Below are 19199 nucleotides of genomic sequence, written 5' to 3'. Positions count from 1 at the left end.
CCACATATTCCCTCCCTTAGTGAACAGTAATACTTCCCGAAGTATTTCACAAAATCTAATTTTAGCAATAAAATAAATGTAAATACAGTAAGCTTTAGAAATTCAAAACAGTAAAGTAGAAGGGTTGTATGCATTGTACAGACAACAGTGAGATGGACAGTTTAAATAAGAGCTCAGAGCAGCCCAGAGAGGCTCAGTTGTGTGGTCAGTAACTGGAGGAGCCTCTGAGGAGAGGCACCATATGCATGGTGGAGAGTCTAAACAAGAGCGCCTAGAGACTTTTTCTTCTCTAGCGTAAATTGTTCCTCTTTCTATTCTCCTCTCCCTATCCACTTTTTGTAACACATTTGTCTACATGTATACGTACATTTTAAATATGGGCTTTCTAGAGTGGAGATAGTATTCTCGTGGGAACCTGGTCAATTCACTTACTCAAAATACTGAAAGACACAATTAATTCTAAGTGACTTGGGATAATTATCTCATCATTCTTACATGCTGACTTTCATTGTCATTCCAGTATTAGCTGGTGCTTAATAAAATATGTTGACTATGTTCTTTGTTTTCCATATGTAGAAAATATTTTTTGTACATGATTTATATCTTTTGTAAATCAGCTGACAAAACACATTTCCAGAAGATAAAAGACAGACTCAAAGCTTAAATACGTTCATTTCAAAAAGTTTTATTATACTCAGAGAGACTATTTCAACACTATTTTTGAGACTACTCTTTTTTAATTTATCAAAAAAGCTTCCTTTAACATGTTCTTTAAGTTCTAAATAATGTTTTAATCTTTATGAAAGTCTTGTGATTCATTTGCACAAATGTTCTCTGCATAAGAAACAGAGTACACATTCTGATACTGGGTGCTTTTTCAGTAATTCTATAATCTGATACAGGGAATTAATATCTCTTACTACTTTCTCCCAAAGCTTGTAACTGTAGATAAACAACAAAAACATATATTTTCATAAAAAATTTTGAATGCACAAATTCTTTATTCAAAAGCAAATGTTCAAAAGTTAAAAATGTCTCCTAGTTTTCATGCAGTGTAGAGATGAGGGCTATACTAAGGTCTAAGGAGGTAGATATTGTAGAACTAAAACACGTTCTTAAGGTTAGATAGAAGTAGTATTTTGGCAAAAGTAGTAAAACACCTAATAGTTTAAATATTAACCGCAATCTTTGAAAGTTATTGCAGAGAGATTTGAAATTTTTATTAAATAATCTAGGAAGCCTGGGGCATCTTAGTATAAAGTGATTCATAGGAAAGATGATTATCATTCTCCTATAAAACTAAGGCTGATTTTTTCAGGAAATCAGAAACTACACAATAGTAGAAAATACACAAGTTTTATAGCCAGAAGAATGTGAGTATAAATTAAGCTATGTCATTCACTAACTATATGCGCTTGGGAAAATGACTTAATCACTTTTTGCTTTTTTTTTTTTTCAATGTAAAGAAAGGTCAACTTCATAAAAACTTTGCAAGGAATAAAAATAAGTACATGTAAATCATGAGATGGGCTTATTTTAATACAGGAACTATGAAAGTACAATAAGGAAGACTTTCATACGAATCACTTTCCTTGCTCCTGTCCTCCAATGATTTAAGTATTTGAAGTGATTATTTAAACAATAAGTAGACACTGAAAATTTGTATAGAGGACTGAACAAAATCTGAAGCATTTCAGTTGCAGTTGGATAGATTTAAGAATGGGTTATTTTCATTCTGACATGAAAGACTTTGATTTAGACAATGGGAGCACCTAGGTAGTTATAATAAGCCTTCCCTGATCCTTGACTTAGCCCCCCTCCCTCCCTCCCTCCCTCCTTTCCTTCCTTCCTTCCTTCCTTCCTTCCTTCCTTCCTTCCTTCCTTCCTTCCTTCCTTCCTTCTTCCTCTCTTTCCTTTCTCTTTCCTTTCTCCTCTTTCCTTTCTCTCTCCTTTCTCTCTACTTCCCTCCTTCCCTCCTTCCCTCCTTCCCTCTTTCTCTCTTTCTCTCTTTCTCTTTCTTTCTCTCTTTCCTTTCTTTCTTTCTTTTCTTTCTCTCTCTCTCTCTCTCTCTCTCTCTCTCTCTCTCTCTCTCTCTCTCTCTCTCTCTCTCTCTTTCTCTCTCTCTCTCTCTCCCTCCCTCCCTCCCTCTCTCTCTTTCTTTCTTTCTTGAGACGGAGTCTCACTCTGTCGCCCAGGCTGGAGTGCAGTGGCCTGCTCTCCACTCGCTGCAAGCACCGCCTCCTGGGTTCACGCCATTCTCCTGCCTCAGCCTCCCATGTAGCTGGGACTACAGGCGCCTGCCACCACGCCCGGCTAATTTTTGTCTTTTTAGTAGAGACAGGGTTTCACCGTGTTAGCCAGGATGGTCTTGGTCTCCTGACCTCGTGATCCACCCATCTCGGTCTCCCAAAGTGCTGGGATTACAGGTGTGAGCCACCGCACTCGGCCTTGACTTAGTATTTCTACATGCCACCCACCTCACCCAGCACCCCCTTCCTCTGAATTAATCGTTCCCCTTTGCACTGTTTATAAGTTTTACTTCGGCATGCAACTTAAATTTTTTCTTTCCTACCACATAGTGAGATCGAGTTTTATTTACAGATAAAACTCACCAATTTTAAGTATATAGTTTAATGCTTTGGATAGTTGTATACTACCATGTAAGCATCCCCACAGTTAATAGGCTCTTACTCACCTCACCTTCTCCAGTGCCTAGCACAAAGCTTGGTAAAGATGTGTACACTGATAAATGATTTATTAACTATTATTTGAATAAATTGAAGAGAATTTTATCATGAAAAAAGCATAGAATAATCATTCTGTTTCTTTATAATACATATACTCATAACAAGTTAATTCATTTGCAACTATAAAAGTCTAGAAAATGTATTCTGGTGTTATCAGTCAAAGAATGACTGTTAAAAAGGTAATTCTATAAGCAAGTCAGTGCTCAGTGGATGGTACTTACATTAGCCAAATGAGCTAGTTCTATCTCCAGAAGCGAATCGGTTGTTTTGGGTTCAGGCCTTATTGTGACCACGATGATTTTGGAATTAACGACAGTATAATTTCTGAAACAGAGTAATTATAATTAAAAGGAGAAATGATTGATGAAAAGTATAAATTGCTACTACTCAATACATTTTGGGATGGTTTCAAATAAATGCATCCAAAGCACAAACATAAATTGTAGTATTATTCATTGAAAGACACATTTTACTGCTGTAAAGAAATCTTATGTGGAACAGAAAACTTAGGGAGAAAAGGCCGTTTTACCATTTTAGATGCAGAAAATATGAAAAAGCAACAGCACTAACAAGCTTTTGATTACTTAAATCTGATTCACCTACAAGAGTTATGGATTGTGAATTCAAATCTTCAGACAATATTTAAATGAATATAATTCATTTATATCAAGACTTTTGTTCTCTCGGAGATCAAATACTCTTATTGCAATGTGCTATCTTGGTGTTTCTTTGACTATCCCAAAACCCATTACAATAAATAATTAGAATGTGGAGTAACATTAGCGCAAATAGAGTTTAAATAGAAATAAATGCTCTTGCTAATTACTGACCATAATTTATTTCAACAATAGAGATTGATAGGCCACTGCTTGATCTCAATATTCTCAATCTAAGAAACACATTTTCCCTGAAATATCTTACCAAGATATTTCATTTACAGAGAAGTTTAAGTTATTTTAATAAAATTATATCTATAGTTTACAAGAAATTATCCATCAATATAAACATAAAACTGAACCAACTTTTTCTTGTATATGTAAGTTTTCACACAAAGTATGTAAAATATGTAAAATGCTGCAGATCATGTAGTATTTAGAGATTTAAAGATGAGTGTGTGTATATGTGTGAATATATCCCTGTTTGGAATTTTGAAATAATAAACCACCTGCTCTTCCATTGGGCATGTACTATTCTGGGGAATTCACATTAGGTATCAATGACAAAATCATTTAATTTTTTTCCCTCTTTTTTGTTTTTTAAGGTAATATTTACAGATAAAACTCACCAATTTTAAATATATAGTTTAATTCTTTGGATAATTGTATACTACCATGTAAGCACTAACACAGTTAACATAGACAAACAATCCCTCACCCTAAATAATTTCCTCAAGTCCCTTTTTATTTAATCCCCTATCCTTCCATGCTCCCAGGCAACCATGGACATGCTGTTGTTATAATTCTGCCTTTTCTAAGATTTCACTTTAATAGAAGCATACAGTACATAGACTTCTAATTTTAACTTAACGCATTTAGCATAAAGCTTTTGAGATTCATCTATTTTGTTTCTTTCTACAATTGAGTAATATTCTATGGTACAAATACAAATTCTATAGTACAAACACACACAAAAAAATTATTGATGCATTTATCAATTAGGTTAAAACCTTTAGGTTATTTCTGGTTTTTAGCCTTTAGAAATAATAGCTAATGATATTTGGCAATTACAAATAAATACCATACATATTTTATGTATGAATATGTATTTTCACATGTCTAAGGTGAATATCTTGGAGTGGAATTCCTTGATCATGCTGTAAAGGCATACTTAGTTTTATGTTACTGCCATATTGTTTACTAAAGTGGTTATACCATTTAAGTCATATAGTTCTGATATGGTGGAACCATGCCGAACCTTGCATTTTTTGAGATTTGTTTTTCTTTAATGAGATGGTTTTTGGCACAAGATTTCATCAGAAAAAAATGCGGAGTTATTCTGTGGTTGGGGGAATTTACTATATTTACTAGCAGAGGAACTATACACCTATTTCACATGGGTTAACATTTTTAAGTGCATTTCTCATGTATGCAGTAATGTCAAATGACACTTTTTTAAATAGTCAGGAAGCTCAGAGAGAGAGTCTAAGAGTAAAGAGTAAAAAACAACAAAGCATAAATCTATTTTGTTTTTGTTAAGAGGAAGATTGTTGCAGACAGAGAGAGCTGGTTAACTGTCCTTTTTTTCATTAAATGCTAAATGAGTCAATTGAAGGTATAGTACATTTTGAAGGACAGAAAACTCAGTTCTAAACGCCGAGCTTCTTTTGCCAAATTATTCTTCCCTGTTTCTCTGTGAGTAAAAGTGATCAAGGAACCAAGTGAGAATAGAGAAAATTGACAAAGTTGAGAGGTGATCCTGGGTGGTTGATCATATTAGCACAGCTGACAGGTCTCCCAGAGAATGGTGCATACAGCTTAGAGTCAGGGGAAATACCCACCTGTCATTACCGGAGAAATTATGAACATTTCTCCTAGAGAACAATCAGTCCTGAACAGACAGATTAAGTTCTTTTTTTGGATTAGCCTGAATGTGTTTAAGTTCCGGTTCGGTTTTGCAAAACAAAAATATTGATACTTCACTCAAATTCCATTTGTCTCTTTATTCTGATTCCGTTTATAATCCTAGTTACCAGCTTTTAATAAAACCCAATGACCGCTAATTTTAATTATTATTAGATAATTATTATATTAGAACATACAGTATCTCTATTATGTTTAAGTTCCATAAGTGGATACATTACTAGAAAACACAGATGTGGGTATTCTATAAAGAAGATTGCAATTTTGTTAAGATATTTATGAAGCTCCCTGTGTGTTTGGGAATGTGGAGACTATGGCCCTGAATGGCTGGTCTGTAAGGAGCAAAGTAGCTACAATAAGTTGCCTTCTGCAGGGTATATTACACTATGTTAGGTTCATCAGCTGCTCAACTGGCCTGGTGGAGAAGTTCCCTAGAGGGCAGAATCAACCCTATGGCTTTTGCTGAAAGAGAAGGAGAGACGGAGAGAGAGAGAGGGACAAAGAAAGAGAAAGAGAGAGAGAGAGAGAGTAAATGTGTGTATGTTTTAATATATTTAGAATATATTTGAGAAGAGATATGTGTCAATGTATTCATGCATAGCAGTGTGCTAATATCATTCATGCGAGTCCCTGCCACCTTGTGCCCCAATACAGTAACGTGCACCTACCTCTACCAAAGCTTTCATCTATACTACGCATGTCTTCTTCCACATGATAATAAGCTCAATGAGAGCAAGATTTTTATCTATCATTTATATGTCCTCATTTGTATTATTCTTTGGAACATTTTAATACTCAAAACATGTTTGAGTGTTTTGTTTAATAAGCAAATACTAAACAAAAATACCAAATTTTAACAAGTTGATTTAAAATGCCAATATCATGGTATTAAATGCCTAATAAAGGGGAAATAAATAAGCAAATTTACATTATGCAATGGCTTCCTTTTTAAAAAGTGTATAGTGTACAAAATTGTCTTTAATTTATTCCATCAATTTATTCTAATTTGCACAAGTGAATAGCTGGCTGCTGATGTGCCATGTCAGGCTTTGTGATCTGCTAATGCTCCCTGGCTGGCTGCACGTTTGAATTCACTGCTAGAAAAGCAGATCTGACAGCCAAATGGATTTCATGACTAAAATAATAAAATTATTTTCTGTCCTTGAGATTTGTACTAGTTGATATATAAAACAATTTAAAATGTATAGAGTTAATCATTCAGAGGCAACTTAATCGTCACATTTTTCTGCAGAGTCTTAAGATGTTTAAGGCACATGAATCATATCTTAAAGTGAGTATAAAAAGTGATTAAAAATACAATTCAGTTGTCTACAATAGACTCATTTTGTATATAAGGGCGTCCATAGACTGAAAGTAAAAGTATGGAAAAACATCCTATGTAAAAGATAATCAAAAAAGAATGAGGTTGGCTACACTTATATCAAACAAAATAGACTTTAAGTCAAAAACTGTCTCAAGAGATGAAAAAAGATACAATGTAATGATAAAAAGGTTGATTCACTTGGGAGATATAACAATTATAAATATATGTGCACCTAATGTCATAGCACCCAAACATATGAAGCAAACATTGAAATAATTAAAGAAAGAAAGAAATAGTAACAATATAATAGGATATTTTAATACCCCATTTTTTTTTTTTTTTTTTTTTTTTTTGAGAAGGAGTCTCGCTCTGTCACCCAGGCTGGAGTGCAGTGGCCAGATCTCAGCTCACTGCAAACTCCGCCTCCCGGGTTTACGCCATTCTCCTGCCTCAGCCTCCCGAGTAGCTGGGACTACAGGTGCCCGCCACCTCGCCCGGCTAGTTTTTTGTATTTTTTTAGTAGAGACGGGGTTTCACCGTGTTAGCCGGGATGGTCTCCATCTCCTGACCTCGTGATCCGCCCATCTCGGCCTCCCAAAGTGCTGGGATTACAGGCTTGAGCCACCGCGCCCGGCCTTAATACCCCATTTTAATAACTAGACAGATTAACTAGATAGATTACCTAGACAGAAAATTAATAAGAAAACAGGTGATATCAATAACATTATAGATGAATTGGACCTAACAAGCACATGCAGAACTCCACACAACACTCCATACAACAACAGCAGAATACACATTCTTCTCAAGGGCAGACAGAACACTTTCCAGTATACACCACATGTTAAGCCACAGAACAAACCTTAACAAATTCAAGAAGAGTAAAATCATACCAAGTATCTTTTCTGACTATAATGGAACAAAACTAGAACTCAACACCAAGAGAAACACTGAAAAATTCAGAAATATATAGAAATCAAACAGCACACTCTTGAACAACCAGTGGATCAAAGAAGAAATCACAAGAAATATTAGAAAATATCTTGAGACAAGTGAACATGAAAATACAACATACCACATAACATATGTGAGGCAGCATAAAGGTACTAAGAGGGAAGTTTATAGCAGTAAACACCTATGTTAAAAAAAAGAAATATCTCAAATCAAAACCTGACTTTATACTTCAGAGAACTTGAAAAAGAGGCATAAACTAAACCTAAACATAGTGAAGAAAGATAATAATATAGATTGAGCTGAAATATACAGAATAGAAAATAACAAACCCATGTAAAAATCAACAAAACTAAGAGTTGATTTTTGGAGAAAAAATATACAAAATCGACAAACCCTTTTTAAAAAGAGTAAGTAAAAAGAAAGAGAGAAGACTCAAATAACAAAAACCAGATAAAAAGGAGACATCACAACTTATGGCACTGAAGTAAATAGTATCATAAGAGACAGCTACGAGCAATTAATTCTATGCCAACATACAAGATAGGCTAAAAGAAATAGACAAATTCTAAGAAAAACATAACATATCAAGACTAAATCATGCAGAAATTTTATTTCTGAATAGACTCATAACTAGTAAAGAGATTGGATCAATAATCAAAAACCTCTCAATAAACAAAAGCCTAGGGGACCAGAAGTCTTCACTAGAGAATTCTATGATACGTTTAAAGAAGAATAAATACAACTCATTCTCAAAGTCTTCCAAAATATTAAAGCAGAGAGCACTTCCAAATCCATTATGAGGCCAGTATAACCTGGATACTGAAATCAGACAAAGATACTATTTTTTAAAAAAAGAAAACTACAGACAAATATCCTTAATAAATATTGACACAAAAATCCTCAACAAAATGCTAGCAAACCAAATTCAGCAGCATGTTAAAAAGTTTATATATCATGACCAATAGAGATTTATTTCTGAAATGCAAAGATGTTTCCACAAATGAGAATCAATCAGTGTAATACATCACATTTACAGGATCAAGGTAAAAAACCACATGATCATCTCAATTGATTTTTATCTTATCTTATCTTATCTTATCTTATCTTATCTTATCTTATGTTATCTTATCTTTTTTTTGAGACGGAGTCTCGCTCTGTGCTCTGTGCTCAGGCTGGAGGGCAGTGGCGCGATCTTAGCTCACTGCAGCCTCCGCCTCCCGGGTTCATGCCATTCTCCTGCCTCAGCCTCTTGAGTAGCTGGGACTACAGGTGCCTGCCACCACACCCAGCTAGTTTTTTTGTATTTGTAGTAGAAACGGTGTTTCACCGTGTTAGCCAGGATGATCTCGATCTCCTGACCTCGTGATCCGCCTGCCTCGGCTCAATTGATTTTAAAAAAGGATGTGACAAAAACACCCTTTCATGATAAAATTGCTTAATGAATCAGGAATATGAAGAAATTATCTCAACATAGCAAAGGTCTTATATGCAAAACCCACATCTAATATCACACTTTATGGTAAAACAAACAAACAAAACAAAACAAAACAGAAAAACCTGAAAGTTTTTCCCCTAAGATCAGAAATAAGACACAATTCCCTCTCTTGCCAATTTCATTCAATATAGTACTAGAAGTCCTACCAACAGCGATTAGGTAAGAAAAAGAAATAAAAGGCATCCAAATGGGAAAGGAAGAAGTAAAATTACCTCTGTTCATAGATGACATGACCTTATATGTAGTAAATCCTAAAGATTACACACAGATACACATTAAAAATCTTGTTATAAGTAATGAACAAATTCAGTGAAGTTGCAGAATGCAAAAAAACAAAACAAAACAAAACAAAACACACACACACACACAAAAAACAATTGGGTTTCCATACATTATCAATGAACAATCTGAAAGGAAATTAATAAAAGGATCCCATTTAAAAAGCATCAAAATAAATAAAATACGAGTAAACTGAAGGAGGAAAAAGAGTTATACATTGAAAACTATAAAATATTTCTGAAAAAATTGAAGGGAGAGACAGATAAATGGAAGGAAATCCTGTGTCCATGAATTAGATGACTTAATATTGCTAAAATGTCCATATTACCCAAAGCAACCTATCCAAATGGTATTCTTGCAGAAATGGAAAAAAATATAAAATTCATATAAAATCTCAAAGAATTCTTGATAGCTGGAGCAGTCTTAAGAAAGAAAAACAAAATATTCTCTATTTTCAAGCTATATTACAAAGTCACAGCAATGATTTTTTTAAAAGTATGGTACTGGTGTCAAGACAGACATATAGACCAACAGAACAGAATAGAGTGCCCAGAAATAAATCCTCTTGTATATGGTCAAATGACACTCGACAAGGGTGCTAAGGCTACAGAATGGGAAAAGGATAATCTCTTTAACAAATAGTGTTGGACAAACTGGATATCCATGTGCCTACATCATATAAAAAACTTAGCATAAAATGGATTAAGATGTAAACATAAGACTAGAAGCTATAAAACTTTTAAAAGAAAACACAGAGAAACACATTCAAATAATTGAACTTGGAGATGACACCAAAAGTACAGGGAAGAAAAGCTAAAATAAGCAAATAGGACTTCATCAAATTAAAAAGCAAAACAAAGTAACTTTTGTGCAGGAAAGAAAACAACAAGTAGAATGAAAAGGCAACCTATGAAAAGGGAGAAAATATTTGCAAACTATGTATCTGGTAAGAGGTTAACATCCTGAATATATAAGTAATTCCAAAACTTGACAACAAAAACCCAAACCAAATCATCAAATTAAAAAATGGGCAAAAGACTTGAATAGATATTTTTCTAAAGAAGGTACGTAAATGGACAACAAGGATATAAAAAGATGCTCTACGTCACTAATTGTAAGAGAAATGCAAATCAAAACTACAACGGGTTATCACCTCACACCCACCAGGATAATCATTATTAAAAAACAAAAGACAGGCTGGGCGGGGTGGTTCATGTCTGTAATCTCAGCACTTTGAGAGGCCAAGGGTGGCAATCTCATGAGGTCAGGAGTTTAAACCAACCAGGGGAAACCTCATCTCTATTAAAAATACAAAAATTAGCCAGGCCTGGTAGCACACATCTGTAATCTCAGCTACTTGGGAGGCTAAGGTAGGAGAATCGCTTGAACCGGAGAGGCAGAGGTTGCTGTGAGCTGAGATCTGCACCACTGCACTCCAGCCTGTGCAACAGAGTGAGACTCTGTCTCAAAAACACAACACAACACAATACAACACAACACAACAAAACAAAGCAAAACAAAAAAAAACCAAAAACCAAAACAACATAACAAATGTTGACAAGGATGTGGGAAAATGGAACCCTGATGCAATGTTGGTGGGAACGTGAAATGGTGCAGCTGCTTTGGAATACGGTAGGCAGTTTCTGAAAAAAACAAATAAAAAATAATCCAATGATCTCTCTTCTGAGTATATATCCAAAAGAATTGAAAGAAATATCTCAAAGAGATATTTGAACACCCAAGTTCATGATGTAGAATTAACAATTGCCAAGAGGTGGAAGCAAGCTGATTGTCCATCAATGGAAGAATGGATGAAGAAAATGTGATATATACATAAACAATGAAATATTCTTCAGCCGTATAAAAAGAAAAAAATCTTATCATATGCTACAAGACAGATGAACCCAAATGATATTATGCTAATTGAAATATATCAATCACAAAAAGATGAATACTGCATGATTCACTTAGATAAGGTATTGAAAGTAGTCAAACTAAGAATCAGAAAATAGAATGGCTGTTGCTAAGGCTCAGAGGGAGTGGGAAAAGGGGAGTTGTGCTTTAATGTGTATAGTCTTAATTTTGCAAGATGGAAAGTTTCTAGAGATCTGTTACACAAGTGCATATAGTTAACATTGTGCTGTACACTAAAAGTAGTTATAGTAAATTTTATGTTTTGTAACACAATAAAAAATGTAATGCAGTTATAGAAAAAGCCCCAATGGAGGAGATGGCAGAACTAATAGCACACATACAGTATTGCCAGATAAGATATAACAAAAAGATGTTAAGGGTTTAATGGAAGTAAAGTTACTATAGCCCTATTCCATTTTTAGATTTATAGTTTATGTAGCTTCAAAAATGAAACTTGCATAAATGTTTTAAATGAATAGACCAATTTAAATAAGACCAAAATAAAATAGATGATTTCATACAGTATGGGAATTTGGGTACTTTACTAAAATTTTAAAGCTAAATATCTTTGTTTTTAAAACCCAAATCAGCTGACAGCTGCTAAAAAGTAGGATTGGGTTTACTTAAAGTTGAAATGAGTTAGAATTTCACTGTAGGTTGCTAAGATATGTAGAATCTAGAATTTTAAAAATGCCAAGTGATCAGAGATTTACATCCACTTTAAAAATATCTGACCAAACTAGACCCAGGTTTTAAAAAGTATTGCACTAATACCACAATATTTTATACTATAATCTACGCCAATTTGTAATTTCCATTATAGATAATTTAAATTTCTAATGTTTTCATGAGGACAATCCAAAAAGGTACAGAACGTCACAAAACTAGAATATTTCATTGCACAGTGAGAATTAAAAAGGAAGACTCAAAGTTTAGGTCCTAAACCTAAGGCATGAGCTCTTGAGAGAGCTGACTGCTTCAGGTTGATTGCCTTCCGCGTGCATTGGTGTAAAAGTGATTATGTCTACGATTTTCTATTTTTCCAATATCATTTTTCTATTCATTTTTAATTTTTATAGCATTAGGAATTCAAACGAGTTCCATTTCCTGAATATATAAAAATTTCAGCCTCATTTACCTTAATTAGGTTAGTGTACTTGACAAGAAATTCATGTGATTTTTGCATTACTGAAATTTGTTCCTTTCTTTAAAAATAATTTTGTAATGACTTTTGGTTTGAGGACACTTTAGTTTTCATTCATCTGTATTTTTCTTTATTCCACTATAGTGAAATTTACATATAATTTTATAAGTTCTTTTATAATCCTTTTAATGTTAATCATTACATAAAATGTATTTTTTACAGGACTACATTTTTCATGTCTTAACAGGATAACAACATACTGCTCACGTACTCAGAACTTTCGTGGCTATCCCACAAACTTGGAAACTGAACTTATTAAATGAATCAGATGAATGATTGTTTATAACCATTTATTGATTTCTTGGCTTGAGGGTATACTTGGATATACTTTTCTATTTCCTTAGAGATTATTTCCTTAAAATAAATTCTTCGAAGTAGAATTGCTATATCAATGATAAAGCACTTTTAAGTCTCTTGGTATTGCTAAATTGGCTTCAAAAAATGTTATAAAAGTAAGTTAAAATTCTCAGAGCAGTTTATGAGCTTGCCAAGATATGCAAGTTTTCTAATTTCTTAATGTGAGTGGCATCTGTGTGTCAATATCTCACTCCCTCAAACGACCCTCTGAACTGGGTTGGACATGCACATAAGTGATCAAGGGAGAATGGGAGGTGTGACAAATTCAAGTCTTGGCATTGACAACCTGGGCTGGGGCCACCAGGCCAGCCCCAGGGCTCCCTGAAACTGCTCACATATAGCCACCTGTTCTGGCTCTTACAAGATTTTCTGCGAAGGATACAGGTATACTCTTGATCTATCATAGAAGTCTATGATTTGTATTGCTTAAAATAATAAATAGTAGCAAAATAGAGGGAATGAGATATAGTAGAAGAGTCCTGGTTTTAGCGAACAAGACAAGTTGGATTATAATTCAGTTACCTACTGGACATATAATCTTAGGTCACTTAAGCGATAAGGATCTCAGGTCTCTTAACCATAAAATGAGAATTCTAGCTCACACTAAACCCTAAAAGACCTTACAGCATTAATATCCTGTAGTTCTATACTTTTAAAAAAAAATTTATTTTTTAAATTTTTTTGAGACAGAGTCTTGCTCTGTCACCCAGGCTGGAGGGCAGTGGTGCAATCTCTGCTCACTGCAACCTCCACCTCCCAGGTTCGAGTGATTCTACCACCTCAGCCACCCAAGTATCTGGGACTAATAGGTATGCACCACCATGCACGGCTAATTTTTGTATTTTTAGTAAAGACGGGGTTTCACCATGTTGGCCAGGCTGGTGTTGAACTCATGACCTCAAGTCATCCACCTGCCTCGGTCTCCCGAAGTGCTAATTACAGGCGTGAGCCACCATGCCTGGCCCATCTATACTTTTTATCTATAAGAAATTATTCTGAAGAAGGAAGTTGAGAGGCTGAGAACAGCACATAGTTTGGACTTCATCTGAAGCATATTTCCTTCAGTTGAAGTAACAATCTGAAGCTACTTAACTTTAAGAGGGAAGACAACTGAACAGTAAAATAAAAATTGCAGCTCAAAGGACAGTTGAATGTATATTAGGGCTAAGAGAAGAAGAGAAATATCTCAATAAAGAGACAGTCAACATGCAAAATTATTTTTGTCTTTGTATGAAGGACAATTTCTAAACTACATTTATTCAAATCATACATCAAGTCCTCTTTCATAGTCTCTATGAGAAAAATAATGAAAATAATTATACCAAAATATACCATTTCTGGAAACATAACAACAAATCTACTATTATTATTTCTGTGTATAACAAACGTGGCTTCACATATTTCAACATGTAATTAGTAAAATCATCAACAAGGAATACATTTTATAAAAATGCATAAATAATAACTGAACATATAGAACGAATTTGTACGTTTTATGTTGAATAAAAAGATGTTTCCTTTCCTACTGAGTTCAATTCACACAGTCACATTTATACAGTAAAATTGCAAAATACACATATTTTAATCCTCTGTTCCTAAAATATTTTAATAGTACAAACATTAAACTTCTGTGTGCCTTATTTTTAAAGATGTCTTATATAAGATATTTTATCAGATAGAAAAATTAATTATTACCACAGTGGCTCACACCTGTAATCCCAGCACTTTGGGAGGCCGAGGCGGGAGGATCACAAGGTCAGGAGATCCAGACCATCCTGGCTAACATGGTGAAACCCCATCTCTACTAAAAATACAAAAAAATTAGCCGGGCATGGTGGCGGGCGCCCGTAGTCCCAGCTACTCAGGAGGCTGAGGCAGAAGAATGGCGAGAACCCGGGAGGCGGAGGTTGCACTGAGCCGAGATCGCGCCACTGCACTCCAGCCTGAGCGACAGAGCGAGACTCTGTCTTAATAATAATAATAATAATAATAATAATAAATAAATAAAAATAAAAATAAATTAATTATTACAGAAAAAAATCCTTGACCCTTTATCAAGAACTGTTCTGAGAGTTGCGATAGCAGGGGAAGTTTAAAAGAATTAATACAGTACTGTTAGCAGGGACGCTGCTCAGTAAATGTTTGCTGAGTGACTGTGGAAAAAAGAATCACCCTTGTTCAATAAAAATTATATTTTCATTTAGCAGACCTATAATTCGTGCAGTTACTCATTAGACTTTCTGGAAGAATGTTTTGAAACGGAGAAAAACAAGTTCGAGGGTACTTAGTGGTCACATTATATTACTACAAGAGATAAAAGAAAATGAGAAGTAAACACTAGTACTTCACCTTTCTAAGAGTACTTAACAAATATTTCATCCCGAGCATTCTATTGTCCTTATATCTGGTCAGTGATCTAAGTACTATTTAGTTGTCCTATAGACATTTACTAAATTACTTTATGGATACTAAGAATGTATAGGTAAACAAATTCGTGATTCTTATACAGAAGTTATTAAGGACTTCAATCTAAAGAATATGTAGGAACTTTCTGCAATGAAAATATAATTTCTGAAGGTGAAAAAAATTTTAAGTTCAATTACCACATTTTACTTATAAAAAAAGTCAGTGACTTGCCCAGTCGCCTGTCTGAATCCCTTTGTGTTACAGGCGGCATCAGGGGAGCCAGTCTGTCAGACTGGTCTCTACTATATCCACTAAATCATCCATAATGAAACCATTAATCTACCCATAAGCTTTAAGAGACAAACTGCCTCTGTCATGATATTCTTTTTTTAAAGTTCAGACATTAATTAAATGCTTCCTTTTTCATTTTACAAAAAAGGCTGGGATCCCTTGGGAAATTTCCTGAAGAAATTTCCAATTATATTGACTGCATAAATTTATAAAACTTGGAATAACCTGACTTCATTTGTGTAGGTGAGTGAGTGCTATGAGATTGTATGGAACAAGATTAATCATAATCCAACACTGCTGGACATCTAGGAGGGAAACTAATCTAAAAATTTTTATGTTGAATATTTCATTTGTATTCACTATGTATCTCAGGAGCAAATAGGGAGAACGTTGCACATAAATACGTTTCTATTTTACAGTTGAACTGAATGCACACAATTACTGAGTGACTGGACAAATTTATAAAACTCTCGACATGTTTAATTGAAATGAAAACACAAGTCACCTGATTTTAAGTTAGTGTCTAGTCGAGAGTTGTTAAAATATAAGCTTTATATAAATGAATTCCCTGTGGAAATAAATGTCTAACTTTGATTATCTGGGCATTTTTAACTTTAGCATATCTCTCATCAACATCAAACATAAAGATATAGGCAGTGTAACTATGAATAAATTTTATCTGTGAGTAACTGTAAATACCAATGAGTTTTAATAAAACCATTGGAAAAGTTGAGAGTAGACTTGTTTTCAAACTTTTTTTGTTAGCAAAACACAAACACAGACTGATCCAAATTGAGGAAGTCTGAATTCTATTCAGAGGAGAAGGGAGGCAAATAAATTTCAACTTCCCATGGTTGTCTCTATGGTTGAAGGAGACCCTGCATGGCATCTACAGGGGCTCTGGATGACTCTCTACCTATATTAATAACGTGCTTCACATAGAAAGATTTTCTCTAAAGATTCATGCCTAATCACTGCTGCTTCCTTGGGTGATATTTTTTTTCATCTGCACTGAACTCTAATTGTTTTTATTTTTAGACTATTTGTTTTGTCCACAGTATAACTGCACACATTATTTATATTCTTTCCTCTCCAAAAATGTAAAGCTTTATTTATGAGGGTATAAGAAAGAAGTCCTACTGTGATCGTATTTAACTGAAACAACTTTATCTCTGTCTTCCAAAATGAGGTGATGTGGAGAAACAGGTCACTATGAGTGATAACATCACAACCCAAGTAGATGTGAATGATGTTTTCTGTGAGATTTGGTATAGTAGATAAGACAGTAAAGCAAATAAGTTAGTTTTGGTAGAATTACTATTTGCAATTGTTTTTAATATCTGGGAGGAAAGAAATTAATAGCTTTCTTCCAGAAATAGTCCTCTAAATAAACAGTAGCATTTTTAAAAAGTGTAGCTGTAACTGAAAATTTATTTCAAAGCAAACTAAGATCTTGTGCAAATAAACAATACCATGTTTTCCCAGTCATCATGACACTCCTTTAATTTCATGTCATGTTGATAAACAGTACCATTAAGCACAACTAAAGGGAGAAGACAGATTAATTTTACAGTGACCCATTCTATTATAGACACTTGTGATTTTTATTTTATTTTATTTTATTTTTTCAGTATCCAGGCAAGGTATTATTAGTCACGAAAGTATTTGCAGGGCTACAATCAGACACCAAAATTATCTCTCCTAGTTGTTTTGAAATGCATAATTGCTAATAGCCTGTTCATTAAATTTGTATTTTCTATTTCATTTAAGAAAAATCCCTTTGTATTACCACAGCTTGTTTGACTATTTTTATAGAATGAACTCTAATCACATTTTGGAATAATTTACAAAATTACAACAGTTTATTACTTTGTAGCTTACCTCAAAGTGGGCAAAATTAGATCTAAGTTTTTGTATAGTACTGCTCCAAGAACAAATACAGATGATTCATCTAATTCTAGAAAGAATAAAATTTGAAGTATTAGCAAACAGCAAGAAAATACTATGTCTTATAAAACTTTAATCTGCTAATTACAAGATAATTCCAGTACTTCCTTATGCAAAGATAAAGCCTGGTAAAAAGAAATGCATTCCTAACCATGCACGTTAATGATAGCTCTTAAAGATGTGTTTTCTATAGTTTTGCATCATGAAGGAAACTTCTTTTACCAGGTTGAGACAAGAAGCTGCTTGAGTCTCCCTTTAAGAGTTTAATTTCCCAAGGATATCAGAAAAGAGAATCAATTCTCTTTTGGATTTTTACCTTTTAAGGTTGAAATCTGCAAAAGTGACCACGATGTCACTTTTGAAAAGAGCTATTAATTCTAAAGGCTATTACAAATGTTCTAAAAACTTAATTTTTTCTCAAATTTGTTTTCTTTTAAACTTTATTTTAAGTTCAGGAGAACATGTGCTGGTTTGTTACACAGGTAAACTTGTGTCGTGGGGGCTTGTTGTACTGATTATTTTATCACCCAGGTATTAAATTTGTTTTTGTATGACAAAATAGTATCTTTAAACCAAGGCAAATTTTAATAAGGCAGAAATAAAAATGACATTGCATGGAAAATACAACACATTTCAATACCTAAAGGTAAAATATGAGTCCACATGCTTTACACAGAGATAAAACCATGAATATTGAAACTTGACCATGGCAAGCTCAGGTCAATAATTTGCACTTGTATATTTTTCACACTGTAATAGACTGTTTTATTCAGTAAATTCAGAGACTTTTGAACCAAGAATAAGTTGTCTATATTTAGAAAATTAGTTTAACATAATGATTACAGACTATTTCTAAACTGTTTAATGTGTGAAGATTTACACCTAATTTCTAATTAAATGATCTTATCAAAAATGTCTTGTTTAAGTTCACATTATTTCAGATATTTACCTTTTGATGACACCGGAGTGAAAATGCTTTTTGGAATTACTACCCTATCTTCTGAGTTTCTTGCCCAGTCAACCATTCCCTTCCGTCCTTTCATTGGAAAGTTGATGTCTGTTAGAACAGAGGCTGCAGGAAGCTTCTGAATACTAGCCACTATTAAAAAAGAAATAATAATTTCAACTAAACTTGCTTTACATTTTAGTGTAATCAATATTGATCAAGGTAAATCTTGCAGTATATTCAAAATAAAATTTCAAGTCAAAATTATATTTATCAGAGCAACAAAATAACTATGTCTTCTTATTAGATAAAATTTTTCATTAATGTTGCTGAATTTTACTTATCAGTCTTAGTTTTTGTTGCTTTCAGTGGGAATCATACAATCTTGGTCAATAATGGAGTGGATATTCTGAGAATATTAACAGGCACTGCTACACTGATTGTTCATGGTTGGTCTCCATTTTAATTGTCAGAAACTCATACTGTATTTTTAAAAAACATTTTGATTAACAGACTTGACTAATGGATTGAAATTTGCATTTAAATCTGAATTTTGTCTTAAGAAGAAATTTTCTGCATTTTCATCTGAACATTGTCTTTGGAACAAATTTTCATGGATTAGATAGGGTACCCTGAAGAAATGGAGAACAAAGCCATATTACTTTTGGAGATAGAATTGTCAGAATCTATATAACAATGTCAGAATTGCAAAAGCAAAATAATATGTAGGAATAGTGATTAAATAGATTAATAATA

General features: G+C 33.7%; 1 protein-coding gene across 2 annotated transcripts in view; it reads right to left on the bottom strand.

Annotated features, from left to right (window-relative positions):
• The window catches only part of ADGRB3 (adhesion G protein-coupled receptor B3), a 783011-nt gene that overhangs the window by 333925 nt on the left and 429887 nt on the right, over nucleotides 1-19199 (bottom strand). For both annotated transcript variants that reach the window (XM_010371613.2, XM_010371622.2), the window contains 3 exons: nucleotides 18447-18596; nucleotides 17432-17507; nucleotides 2969-3071 (listed from right to left, as the gene is read on the bottom strand). In XM_010371613.2, coding sequence (XP_010369915.1) covers nucleotides 2969-3071; nucleotides 17432-17507; nucleotides 18447-18596 — 329 coding nt within the window. The remainder of the gene's footprint in view (nucleotides 1-2968; nucleotides 3072-17431; nucleotides 17508-18446; nucleotides 18597-19199) is intronic.

This window comes from Rhinopithecus roxellana, chromosome 4 (genome assembly GCF_007565055.1).
Source record: "Rhinopithecus roxellana isolate Shanxi Qingling chromosome 4, ASM756505v1, whole genome shotgun sequence".
In the NCBI taxonomy this organism is placed as follows: Eukaryota; Metazoa; Chordata; class Mammalia; order Primates; family Cercopithecidae; genus Rhinopithecus; species Rhinopithecus roxellana.
This window is presented reverse-complemented; position numbering and strand designations above follow the sequence as displayed.